Source organism: Siniperca chuatsi, linkage group LG14, assembly GCF_020085105.1.
Source record: "Siniperca chuatsi isolate FFG_IHB_CAS linkage group LG14, ASM2008510v1, whole genome shotgun sequence".
NCBI classification, from domain to species: Eukaryota; Metazoa; Chordata; class Actinopteri; order Centrarchiformes; family Sinipercidae; genus Siniperca; species Siniperca chuatsi.
In genome coordinates, this window is record NC_058055.1 from 14,857,471 (window position 1) to 14,871,967 (window position 14,497).

The window sequence follows — 14,497 nt, forward strand, 5'->3', positions numbered from 1 at the left end:
GCCTCAAATCGGCTCAGGACAGAGAGCTCAACCAGAAATGTGATTATGAGGCATCTTTCTATCTTGTTGTTCATAAAGATTAAACTGCAGCACTTGTTTTGTTTAAGTGTGGAATTTAAATTTCATGCCTAAAAGAGTGCAGATTTCTTACTTTTTAATGAATCCATGTTATCTTTTTGTTTGTACTTAGCATGTAAAAATGTCAAACATCGATGCTGGCCTGAAAACAACCATCCACCACTTGATTTAAAAAAAAAAAAGAAAGATCACAAAGACTTTTAAGATTTAAACTGCCATTTTAACCAGGTACACATGATGCTTGTAAATACACATTATTTTGCAAATAACTGCAGTAATTTTTAGTTCAATACTGCACCACTGCAATAGATAACATCTGCTGCATCCACAGCACGTTGTGGTCCCATTTCAGAAGCAACTTTCTGGTGAATGTGCCCAGCACTGACTAAAATAAAGTGATTAAAATAAATGAGAAAATCCATTTGTGAAGGCACTTCTGCACCCCCAATCCCCCACCCCACCCATCTGACTCTGCATCCTAATGGATGGTGAGACACAAGGGCGTGCTTTTCTCTTGTGTATTATGTTCCATTGTTCTCTCTAGCCTATTTTTCTTTACCAAATATGCTTTTATGTTTTTCAAGGGAAAGAGAACCAATCAGGAACAAATGACTCAGACCTTCTCTGATTATAATGATTAATGTGAAGGGGATAATAAACTGCTTTCCCTCATTAATCAGTCAGAGAAACAACAAGGCACATTTTAGAACAAACTACATGGTCTACCTATTAGTCATGATTTTGTTTTGTTCTGGATGAGAATAAACTGGAGACTTATTATGAAGGTATATTTTCTATCCACTTTTTCAAATTACCAGCAGATCCTGCCAAAAGAAAAGACACAGGACAAAAGACTGCAATCAAACACTTAATTTATTTTCCCAGATGAAAACCAGTGTTTTTGGTGTTGGATGAACCTGCGTTAATGTAAGTTTTTTGAATGCCTGTTGAATGTTTTTACTGTGATTACTCAGTGTAATCTTCTTATATTTACTGTGTGAAGATGGGGCATCATACATGTCTTGAAATACAGGCAAGGTATATAGGTAAGTAGTGAACTGATGTTAAAATGTAACCTGACAGAGGGCAGTAAAGATCCACGTGCCCACACAGTTTGACAGATGAACAATCACATTTCCTTACATTAGCTGAAATATTCTTAGGTGTAAATATGTTCTTCTAGTTATGGAAGGAGCTGGTCCCATGATACAAGTTCAGTACGGATCCAGGTGCACGTTTATTTATTGTGTGTTTGAGGAATACTTGTCTGACATAAAAAAAAGAATTTCCAATGTGAACAGACAATTTACCTGCATATCAACAGCCACTTAATATAATGAAATTGGTCCTTAAAAGCATGTTTTACATATATTTTAAGATCACCTCTCATATTACCATAGTGCTAATGAAGACAAAAGCAAACATTGCAAAACAGGCATGTGTTGCTGTTAGTCATACTGAATGTTTATTGTCATTTACAAAGATACAAAAGCTATAACTGACTCAGTTGTTTGTTAATCTTGGCGAAAATCTTTCCCAGGATGCACAGCTGCTGTGTTTATGTATATTAATTACTCAGCACCTCTGGGTATCCTTGATGTCACTCCAATCTTTTGATGCAACTATACTTACAGAAAAAAGAAAATAAACTTGACTGAGAATGAAGAAGCAGGGAGCATGCAAGTGTGCGTGCCTGGCATCATCAAGTCTTAATATATATATTCTCATGTGAGTCACTGTCAGTTGTGGGCCAAAAAACAAATATGACACACATTGAGGTGTTTCCTGGGTCTCAAGTGTTATGTGATTCTGCCTGGTGAGTCATTATGCCGTCAACGAGGAAAAGCAGCATCAGTCTCCTTGTCCTCCCACTCTGTCTCTGGGAATGATGCGAAGCTCTGAGCCGTGTTTTAGAAACACATTCCCTGCAACACAACAATGGACTTTAATAACTTTGATTTTCTTCTCAAAAGATACAATTTCTACTCTCAGAAATGATGGTTTGTCCAAAATAGTGGAAACTGTTTGATTTTGTTACTACAACTGTATCTGATTAACTTAAACCATAATATAAAAAAAAGAAAATGCAATCTCTAATTAAAATTCCTAGATTTGTTTACAAAGTTGCACACAAGTTGGGGAGTTACACAGACATTTGGATTAATTGTAAAGATTTCAAAACAAGGTCAGAGAGATGTCTGAACTGAGGGATGAAATAATTTCCAGCCTATATGTCCTCCTGCAGTAGCCACTTATTCGGAAATCATGTGGATTTTAGCAGGCACACACAGCGAGTTAATTTGAATAATTTGTAATACTGCATTATGGAACCACAGAGAGCAATTCCTTTCAATAATTTGTTCATTCAACCAGCAATCATCCTGAGATCATATATGTATAACTCATTCCCAGAGCCATCAGTGTAAAGTGCACTGTTGATATATGTTGATGTCCTTATAAGGTTGTGTGAAGAAAAAGAGATTACAATCACTGATCAATATCTACCATGTACTCAATCCTGTGAACATGAGGTAGCGTGGCTGCAGTGGGTGAAAAAAGGCAGTCTGACAGAGGTGTCTGAACTGAGGCTATTCTTGGCAGCACACAGCATGAATGTTATGCAGATAAAAAGCTGTTGTGAAAGCCCACCACTCTTTCCTTTCAGTAGAAAAAGACTCAATCGTGCCTTCGGTCAAAGCAGGCATTACCTTATCCTGCTGTATGCAGAAAACCCAGTCATCCTTTACCCATTTTTGTTGAGAATTATGAGTTACACAAGGATGAGGAGTATGAACCTCAGGGAAACACCAAGGAGGCTGACACAGAGTAAAAGTGATTCACCACAGGGCTCTGCAATAATGTGGGAATCTAAAGTCAAGTGAATTCTGACTAAACAGCTTGGTGCATCTAGTTTGCCTCCAGTCAGAGGTCTTTTTAATTTAATTCAACATTAAATTCTGCCTCTTGGGGCACTGCATCTGTATTCATGAATCAGTAAACACCATTTCCGTGCAAACAAGTATGAAGCCTGTTCAAACACAGAGATGTCAGTTAAGTTAGGATTTTTTCAGTAATTTATTTTTAGGTTTGTGTAACCAGTGCTACAATTCAGCCAGCCACTTAATTTTACTCTAATTATCACAAAAATTGTATTTTTTTTAAAGCACTGATGCAGTGACCTCTGTGGGTTGAACTATTTAAATTGGTTGCAGTTCTGACCACACTCAACACCAACATGAATGTGGCTAGATGTTTGAGCACACCCAATGGTGATGTAACCTTGCACTGTGGTACAATATAACATCACCTTTGGGTTAGGGACAGATTGGGTGCAGTTACTCTACAAATAAAGATTTGCAAAACTTCCTTTCCAGGGAAGCATCATGTGCCTGCCTTTCTAAAAGAAAAAAAACTTTGGCAGACAATTGCCAGACATCAGGACATAGACAGAGAATATGAGAGACTGGCTGACATGTGGCCTTAGCAGACAAGTCAAAACACTTTAAGTGGTTTTCACTACTGTTTATGTCAGAGTGCATATTACGGATCTGTGCTATCTTGCCAAGTTGGTAAGGTTATTGATAACTGTTTTTGTTCTTAAGAATATTTCTCCTGTATTTATCATACATTTCTCTCCCTTACAATCCATGTTTGGCATCTCTGGCCTGCCTTATATGTCCACTAATACCAATTTAACTTTACTGTTCAAACCTGACTTAAGTAACCCTGATTATATTAGCTGGAACTGCTTGATCCCAGATCAATTTGTTACGTTACCTCAAGTAATGCTTTTCATATTAAGCCTTACATTTCTTTGCCGTTTTTGTGGAACCACCCACAGAAGTCACTGCCTTTGGGGTCTCTTTATCAAGTTAATCTTTTAGACTATTAGCACAATGCCACCAGAATTACCAAAGTGCATTATGAAAAATGATTTATTCAAGTTCTGTATTAATGCCTTAGGTTATTAATGCTTTGATGAAAGCACATTGACAAGTGGCACAGAGCTTAAAAGAAACCCCCGAGGTTGATTATGCTTCCAAGACCCTTAAAACATTTTACTGAAATGAAAAACAACATCTTATACCATCTAGAGTGGCATTTGTGGAGATATAGGAACAACAAAAATGTTGTTTTGTTTCTGTGGAAAAAGTAGCTTTTCAAAGATTATCTAAGACATGGGCTCCAAAACAACATAACTCACCTGCTGTCTGGGCAGGGTTGATTCCTATTCCGTCTGCAAAGGTGACATGAAAGAAAAAACAACACAATGTAAACCGAAAAGATTGTCATGCAAGTGAGTAGCACAGAAATGAAAAGATAATTTACAATTTAACCAGTTTATCCATACTGACGTTGCACTAGGCAACAAAAATGAGAGCATGCCTCAGCAGCAGGCAATTCCATTTGGAATAATAAAAGACCAGACATTAATTCTGCACTGATGTAACTAAAACTTATATTTGACATGGCAGTCATCTATCAATCGTTTTAATACAAATCTCATCACAGTGTTATTTGGCAACTCACATATGTCCAAAACCCCCTAAAATTTTAATCTTTTTATGACTAAGATGCAGTACATGAGAAAATACATCAAGCATACTGTTTGTGAACGTCCTCTAAACTTCTCTTTCTCAATTGCCTGTCAGTCAGAGCAGAGGTAAACAAAAACATTAACAGTTTTTATGTGAGGCTGCACAGTTTAATTGTTGGGAAACAATGAATGAGCTGACACAAAGACCATTTATTGTAATTTGTTGTAGTTGTGTTACTATAACTGTGGTTCCAAGTGTTCTGTATGAGGATGAATCTAGCTGAATAGCTTTACATTTTACAGGCTCAGGTTATTGTAGACATGCATCTTTTGAGTAGAAACTCTTTCCTGATAGGCCATTATTTTGCCAGCCAGAGCTCAATCTGCTTGAATTTATTTTAATTTTAGCCTCAATACTTCATACCGCAAGTGAAATGATCAAGTCAAATAATCATCTTTGAACTGAATTATAAAGTAATAGTAGTAGCAGTACAGATATGATTTTGAATTGCAATATCTTACATCTTTAATAACAATTTCTGCTGTGTGTAGGCTCTAATTAGCTAGCTTACTCGTCTCTATTGTGAAAAAACATTGTGTTAATTATAGGCCAGTGCGTGTTAGTGGGGATTGGCGGCTGAGATAAGTGGCATCAGTGTTCTTGCATTTCCAGCTGGTAGCTGATACAGATCAATAAAGGCCATAGATTACTTAATGCCTCTTAAAGCTGAATTAGACGCAGAAACAGATTACTGCTCGGACTCTGTCAACATTGCTGCACCCGCTGGAAGTTCAAAGTGAAAGAAACACAGCAGTTTTCTCCTTTGAAAGCTCAGGAAATGGACTCAAAAGAAATCAATAAATTTGCCATGTATTCCACATGGTGTTCGTGTAATGTTACAGATAATACCTCCTATCCCCTCTTTGAGACTGTATAAGGATAGCTTATGTCTGATAATTGTTGGTATTCACAATGGTTAAAAGGAGCACCAAACTGTGTTGGTACAATCAATTAGATTCATCTGTGGAGTCCCAACATAATGTACAGCAGCAGGAAAGTCACATTTTGCAACGAAAAACCTTTACGACAACTGAAACCAGAAGGTCTATTGAAATTTTAGGGAACATCTTAGGATTTTTTCCTTAAATCTCAATTTCAAAAAGTGGGCAAAATAGTGAGGCAACAATATTCTGCAAATTGGATTTGGCAGGTTTGTAGCGACTGGAGGCGATCGCTCTGATTATTGACAGTTCTGCGCTGGTGTTGTGCATGGGTTCATGGGAATGTCAGTGTTAGTGTAAGTTTAAATCGTTGTTTTAGTGATGTTGTGTTCATGTTTTGATTGTTGTGGTTGTGTTAGACGGTTTTCAGTGTTTGTGTGGCCAGGACAGCATTAAGGTCTAACTAGCAATGTGGCCACCATGGCTGAGACTCCTCACAAGCTCGCCACAATATGTTTCAGACATAATGTAAATGTTAAGTAAATCATTTTGACTTTCAGTTGTAATACAAACACACAAAAAGGAAAATGACAATATTTTGAAGTGACAATTTGTAGGTTTGCTGGTAGAGCTTTCACTGATCATTATATCATTATCTGACTTGATAGTATTTCATTCATTTATGAAAGCTTATTTCCAGCATCACACTCCAGGTCAAAGACTGCAGTGAGCACACCCTGATTTTGTTAGAGCTCCCTCAAATCCTCACAGCTCGTTGTAGAGGTTTTTAAACTCAGCAGTTCCCAAACCTCTCTGTCAAAACGCAGTCTGAAAGAATGAGACTCTCTCTGAAGTAAGATAGTTCTTAATAACTGTCAAGCTGGAAACCATGTCACTTCTGCACTTGGAGTAGTTTACTAAAGAGACAAAAAAATCATTAGTCGACAGACTTTTTCCCCAAACTCACCATTTGTTATTATTGCACTGGTTGCTGATGGCACTTTGAACTGTAAAAGAAAATGAAGCACAGAAAAATAATCACACTCAAATCCCCATTAGTGAAATTCAAAACAGAATCTACCATTTGACATTTCAGAAATTTCTGCAGCACTAAAATAATTTGATTAAATATTCAGGGACATGTTGCAACCTAATTCCACTTAGCCTGAAGACATAGTGTGAATAAATCACCAAGAAAGAAAGCTTCATCCACTGAGTCAGCGTGCTGAGATTCACTGACTTTGTTGGGTGACAACTTCAAAATAGGGGCTGTAGTTAAGATGTCTTCAGAAACAAACTTGGTGAAACAAGCAAAAAGAAAATGTTGTGTAGTGTGTTTTGTTTTCAGTCTTTTGTCTGCCAATTTTCACGCTTGACAGACACCGTTTGCGTTTTCACACTAATTAAGGTCCACACGTACACACACGTACACACACACGTACACACACACGTACACACACACGTACACACACACGTACACACACACGTATACACACACGTACACACACACGCACACACACACCTACATACAGTCAGGAGAGAGCCTGAGGGAAAGATGGCCACGCTTGAATTTCTGGAAGAAAATCACTCAGCATGGTCACAATACATGTCCCACTTCAGGGTTCAACAGAAGAGGATGTGGGCTGGTGAGATTTGCAGTGAAGGGATGGAGGGAGCAGTCTGTCACCGGGGAGATAAGGTTAGCAAAGTGCTGCTCACCAAACTACTGCCAGGTACGCATGAAATACAGTTTATATCAGGAATGAATGGGTGCTGAGCTTTGTTTCACGTAGCGCAAAATTGGTAGATAAAATACAGTTTTATGGATTTTGGTAAAAACCCCAGTTCCAACACATAACTGAGTTTGAATCACTCCCTCTTGGTTAATTATTAAATATAATAATTTACGTTCTCAGTTATGTCTTTCAGGAAAGAAGGTTTTTGTCATTTGTAAATTTCACTGAAAGCAAGGCTTAAAAAACACCCCTGCTAATTACAGGTAAAAACTGGCACTGGCTAACCACACTTAATTCCACAAACCACTTTGGCATGTGAGCGTTTGACAAAATAACAGTATTCCCAGATTGATTCTATGTAAAATAGTCTACTTTCAAACAATATTCCCTTTTAATAAATGATAAACACTCTATCTCTGTTGGCTTGATGGAGATGTGAACATTATGGACTGTCAGTATGCTTTCAAATCAGACGGATGACTGAAAAACGCGTCTGAAACGCATCCTGTGTCTATAAAACTTACATCACCAAGACTTAATTTTAGTTTAGTAAAGCTCATATGTATAATTGCTGATACCAGATTTGCCTAATTAGTAAACTTTGTAGGCCATATTGAGATTAGAGCCTGACTGATACCAGTTTTTTGAGGCCGATAGCGATATTTGAGAGTAAAAACAAGAGATATTAATTTATCAGCTGATATTTGTTTCTCATCCTAAACACATAAATAAACAAACTAAGGTTATTAGGGATATGGATCCCTTAAACTAGTTTTTTATAGAATTGTGACCATGTATGTAAATATGCATATATGTCCATATATATGTATCTTTCACTATTTCTATGTATAACTCCTGTAAAGGGGAAGATTACTATCTTTAGAGGTTTCACACCAGTACATATGTATTTTATCCTCTGTTATTTATTAAAACATTTTAAATCATATTTTTCCAGGCTTTTCTTCCTAAAATTTCACCTTTTAAGTGACAAATGTTGCATCTTGTTGTGAAGGTATACCAATGTTAATGTTTGTTTTTTTAAATCTGTATTGAATAATAAATAAATAAGTTAAAATATGTTGAAAAAAGGAATTGTGACCAAGATATGTACTGAGCAGATGAAAAATAAACATGTCTGTGCTCTCTGGGGAACAAACTGCAATGGTGACACTGTTTGTAAATTATCCCAAACATATTTACACATATTACATATATCCATATGCATCTACAGGACGTTAAGACTAAATGTAACTAGTGCAGTGCAGTGCAGTCCCACATGAAGACGATATTAAAGACTTGGACTATGGTTAGTTTTTCTACTAATGTCCTTAGTCTCACTCCCTGTTGGTGACTACGTATTTATAGTACAAACATTAAGCTTACCTCTTCAGCTGCAAACTTCAAAACTGCTGTGAATGGTGTGCTCTCTGGGACACTTAGTCTGTAACAAAACAATGCATTAACAAGATTTTAAAAAATACCATAAACTCCAGCCTTCACTTCATTCCCCATGTTTTACTATTTACTTTTTAAAGCAGGAGAACAAAAGGACATTCTCCTTACAGGGCTCAATTGAGTGTAACATTACTTCTGTAATGTCAATACAGCAGCAGGTCGCAGAGAGGAGCAAAGCGTAAGCTGCAGCTTCTGCATTATGAGTGAGAGTGAAAGCTTGTCAGACCATGATACTATCTTAACTGAGAGTGAATGGTATCTTGTTTGAATGTGACTGGTGGTTATAAAAATAAGCTGAATAGACTGATGGTGTGCTCAAGTTCAGTCCTCTGCCAGAATTAATACGATGACTCATTTATTATCATTATTATTCCTCTATTCATGCTAAGACATTAACAGCTGCAGTGAGGCCTTGTCTGACCTCATTAGAGAAGCTTTAACACTTTAAAGCTATAATAATCTGCATGGCCTCAGTATTTTGCAGCTTTTTATTTGCAATTACTCAAATCAAAATTCAAAGTTAAGCTTTGATGGGAAATTTGACAATATATTATGCGGCAGTAAATGGCTGTGGGAAAAAAGCTCAAAAGCTCAGTTGACATTTTGTGTCTAATTTTCATCAATCTTGTGAATAATTGTTTCATGGCAGATGCGCAACAATGTGGCTCATTCCAGCACTGTATTTAACATGCACAGGACACACAGAAATGAAAAGGATCCAAAACATGTAAAATCAAAACATAATGCAAAATAACTAGGTTTTTAAGCGGGCGTATCACTGTCATTTCTCATCATAGTTAGCTACGTACATCATTGGGAGAATGTTTTTGTGCTCTTGAACAAAAAATGTGAACAGAAAATCACTACTACTCTAAAGTAGTACATGTATAGTGGCTCATTTCAAGGTTTCAGTGAAATAAAGAAAACCTAAAAAAAATAATTAAAAATTGAAAGTCTGTGTCAGGATGTGTCTAACTCACTGACATAACTATACTACTCAAAATCCTTCTTGAATAGGGCTGCACGATATTACAATAGAGATATAATTCACGATTAGTGGGAATGATCATTTTTGCATCACAATTTTCATTTTCACTGAAAAAACTATTACAATTATGATGATAATGTGACATTTGTTGGGGTCTTTCTTTATTTCTTCAGGAGAACAAGATTTGCAGGACAGGGCATCGCTGCAGCACCACAGTACTTCATTATAATGTTGTTTTGTCCCACATTTTACCTTTATCAAAAAATTCCAGCTTTTGCGATTTGGATATTGCACTTGGCCATATTGCAATTTTGATAATATTTCGATTAATTGTGCAGCTGTATTCTTGAATCATACATACAGTACAAACCACCAACAGACCTTACCTACACACATTTGGAATTAGGTTATTCCCACAATCATCCTCCAGCAAAAAACACAATGGAAAGCAGTAGCAGAAAGCTTTTCTGCTCAACTCAACAGCAATGTCTCTTTCCAGAAATCATGATTAGCCAATTGTGGTCCAGTGTGCAACTTACCCAAGTCTCATGTGGAAACTTGAAGCCTCCACATACACTGAGAACTGACTTTACAGATAAGTAGGAGACATCTCGTGTCCAGCAGTTAAACTTTTGTTTGTGTGTGTAAAAATTGACACAAATTACTATTCCAAGCATTTTCATGTCTTAAAACATACCTGTGCTTGAGTGTGACAAAACACAACAGTCATGGATTAAGCTGCGCACACCGTGGCACACCTAGAAATTATGGGTCTTATACACAGAAGATGACCCTCCACTTATCTTATAGCTGTCTTATGTTTTTACCTCCAGTCTGATAGCGCCAAATGAATGTCACAGCCATAACTTGTTATTTTCACCAGAAATAATGTACTGTCTGTCTAGAAGTGTAACTTTACAAGGTCCACTGTACATTTAGCCATGCCTGTGATTATTTCTGTTGCTGCTCCCCCTGTCTGTCATCTCTGGTCTGATCAGAGGAGATCTACCTATAGTGATGCTAATTTGTATTAGTTATTTCTATGAGTTTCACACAGATAAATGAGCTCAATGACAAAGTGACATTATTTTCATTGACGACGCCCTGTTGTAAGACCAGGCTGTAAGGACCATTTAATTTATAATAGAACTCACAAAAGTTGTAATGCTAGCCATACTATGTATAAAATGTCTAAAACGGAAGATAATTGTGACTAGCCGATACTGTTAGCTGGTGTAGCTGAATCACAGCTTTACACTAGCAGATGTTCTGTCACTGACCACGTTATGTAGCTCAAGTTAAATGCACCATTCAGCACAGGTTTCCACGTACCGAAATCTGCAGTAGCGGTAACATAAAATGTTACCTAAATGGGTAAAAAATAATGTAATGTAGCTGGATGTAACGTTAAAGCTGTGACTGCTGAGCTGTCAGTGTTAACAGTTACTCACACTTTGTATGGCAGCCGGGGATCCGACGTCAGGGTGATTTTAAACGTTACTTTAGACCTAATGAAGATGATGAAATGAGCGTCATTAGCACCTTGATTCTGTCTAGTTAATATGAAATATATTCAGGGGCAAATGACACAAAAAAGGGCAGAAACTTACATCTTTAGAGCGAGGCAACTCCGTTTGCAATCTGTTTATACACACCCGGAAGTCCGAAGGACCCATACCCCCACGTCATCCATCTTGCTCTATTTTTGGTACATGTCTATGTATGTTTGCTGTTTTCGGGGGTATTTAAGTATTTATTCAAAATGCTGAATTTTTGCGATAACAATGGTGTATTATGATACAAATTGAAGGTATAATTTGTGATAATAATTGACAGGCATTCATACCAAACGACTGACATTTGCCGTAAATGACAAAAAGAAAGCGCACTGACCTTTTCTTGTGCGCATATTCTAATAGCAATGGATAATTGCCACTCCTCTTTTTCCTAACAGAAAAGTTGCTTATATTTTTTTATACCAACAGTGTGTATTCCTACAAACTGCATGTACGGTCAGGATATTGACTGAAGTGGGAAAATGTGCTTGCAGAGATTTGAAATTTGCTGGGGATAGGTGAATGTGTAGTGCGTGTTTTACTTTGGACAAAGTTATGTGATTGCTGAACGCCTGAACCAGACTTGTTCAGTTTTATTCTGGCTTTGAATGATTACACATGTGGATAGTTGGTGATGGATGGGCATGTGAACTTTATGGAAGTTCAGAAGAGAGTGTTTGCATCCCAGGAGCAGCGCAGACTGTAAAGGAATGAGCGTTAAATTATGAAATACATATATGATGTATTTTATTTATTGTTCAACCATTTGTTTTAAGGAGAGGATGTTGAGAATCCTGCCCCAACTTAAAACCAGGACCCAACAGGGACCACCGGGAACATCCCAGTGGGACTCCCTTATATGGCTGGGCTGCAAGAACATCTAGTGAGAGACTTCAAGTCACAGTGGGAGGAAAACTGGAGTGGTGTACGACATAACATGCCAACAAGTGAAAGCTAGTAAGTGGACCTTTTAGCTTACATAATTTTGTTACATATACATGAAATTAGCACATACAAAACATATGACAAATCACACATGCATATTTAAATGTATATTAAAGTCCATGTTTCAGAGATACTGCCCATGTGAGTTCAACTCTTGGTGCTGTACCATCAATAGAGAACCAAACGTGGTGGGGGGTGATGCAGTGCAGGCAGGGGAATGACAATCGGCAAAGAGAATGGGAGCAGACTTATTATGATGACTCAGAGTTACAGTGCAGACACTCAGGCACACACCTCTGGGATTTCAGTGGTGGGTCTTCCCTAGAAAGAACAATAATGCAGAGGAAGATGTGGTAAGGCTGGAAAAAGAACAAAGGAAGACAACTTTTACAGTAGTATATGAAAAAAGGAATGTGGAGGACTGTGGCACATAAGCAAATGAGAAAATATATCTTGTAGAATCTTGTTTGCAAGTAAACAATTTTTATGTATTAGGCATAGACATTGAAAATATCAAAAGCAGACAAGATTCCTTGAACATTTTACGTTAAATTGGCATGAATATAGTGACTTAATTCAGCATATTCAGGACACAGTAGAACATTTTAATGAAGTAGTCAGATTGAAGTGTCTTGCCTGATCTCGTTTTCCTTGATCATAAAGAGAATTACATAACCAGGAAGACGTTAGATGCAGAAACAAATTTTTAAGGTCTGTCTGAATCCATCATTGTGGTAAAGAAGAAATATTTGCTTTGAAACAGAAAGAATAGACGAAAATATGACAGGTGACCATCATCCTCTTGGAGGAGCCTGAGAGTGCATTCAAAATGAAAAATACAACGACTGCATTCAGTGCATTGAGCAGCCTCCACTGAAAGAGCTTATTAACATACCAGAAGGTCCCATGTGGGGAGAAAGGAAAATGCCAGTTACAAGCAGAAATATAACAGTAATCAATGCTAATACTGCTGCTTATGCATGCAAGCATGTGCACACATGCACAAACAAAGAGACATGTACGTTTACTGTAGCTGTACAGTACATGCATAATACATTTGCATGCAACAGCCGTCTTTTTACTGATTGAAAAGGTCACTGATGAACCATCTGTATTATTTTTCACTGGATCTACAGCCACTGTTGGAGACTTACAAACACATATCATTCTCTATTTATATGTAGGACATTCTGTTGCTACAAATACTCTGCAACACCCCCTCAGTAATCCTTTTGAGTTCCAAGTTGTTTGATTTGTGTGTGCTGCTTTTGATTCAGGGGTTGTATATTCCTGTGTTTTGTATTTCTACTAGCCATATACAGTCAGCCAGCATGGCTTATGTAGATAGCTTTAAACACAGTTTATTGGACCTGAAAGATATATAAGTGTTATATCAATGCTCAAGATACAATGTAGATATCTGAAAAGCCTAAACACTTTTTTATTCATTTCCTGACCTCACTTCTCTCCACACTGACTGCTGATGTTGCCAGAAAATAAGAAGAGGGCCTGGTTGATAAGCTGCATATTGCCAGCTTGTATTGGTTTATAATAGACATTTGGTTCCTCAGTTTTCCTTCAGTTAAAATATAGACCCAGCAAAGTCTCCTGCTCCAGACAGAGAGGTAGTTCATAAATAATGCCTTAATAAGGAGCGCCTAACCTCTTAGTACCCTGCTATTAAAAATAGCAGGGTGCTGGAGTTAAGATTGGATTTAAATCCTGGGCTTAGCTTATCAAACAGTACCTGCAACAGTGGAGCAAAGGGTCATCAGGAGGGTACACCATATCACAGTTCATAAATCTAATTTGTTGAAGAGAAATCAGTGCCTCACAAATATCTAGAAATAGTACATATGGGATGAAAATCAAATATTAAAATGAACTAAATGCTATGAAGCTGCATATTGCTGCAGTGTCTCTATCTTTGTTTCTTTCCCCTGCTTGCCTAATGGCCCTTGGCATATACATCACATGCTGTATTACATGTCGACATACTCAAACTCACATCACAGAAAATATGGCAGACTCTTACTATTGCTCATTATTTCTTTGCCTTGTATTAGGCAACCTGCAATTGCAAGTGTGTGTGTGTGTGTGTGTGTGTGTGTGTGTGTGTGTGTGTGTGTGTGTGTGTGAGCGGCTGGTGGCAGTATCTTTTCATTTTACCAGTGGGCGGGATACTACAGGTGGACAGAAATATTCTGTTTGTTGTTTTGTTCAAAGAAACAACATATTGCTCAATTACAGTGTATCCCAA

General features: G+C 37.4%; 1 protein-coding gene across 1 annotated transcript; it reads right to left on the minus strand.

The window, feature by feature from the left end:
* Window positions 1-933: 933 nt before the first annotated feature.
* Window positions 934-11,459, minus strand: ufm1 (ubiquitin-fold modifier 1). The gene is made up of 6 exons (XM_044223179.1): window positions 11,347-11,459; window positions 11,188-11,244; window positions 8,677-8,734; window positions 6,525-6,564; window positions 4,283-4,315; window positions 934-2,003 (listed from the first exon to the last, which is right to left on the minus strand). Coding segments are annotated over exons 1-6 (264 nt in total). The 5' UTR covers window positions 11,349-11,459; the 3' UTR covers window positions 934-1,929.
* Between the last annotated feature and the right edge of the window lie 3,038 nt (window positions 11,460-14,497).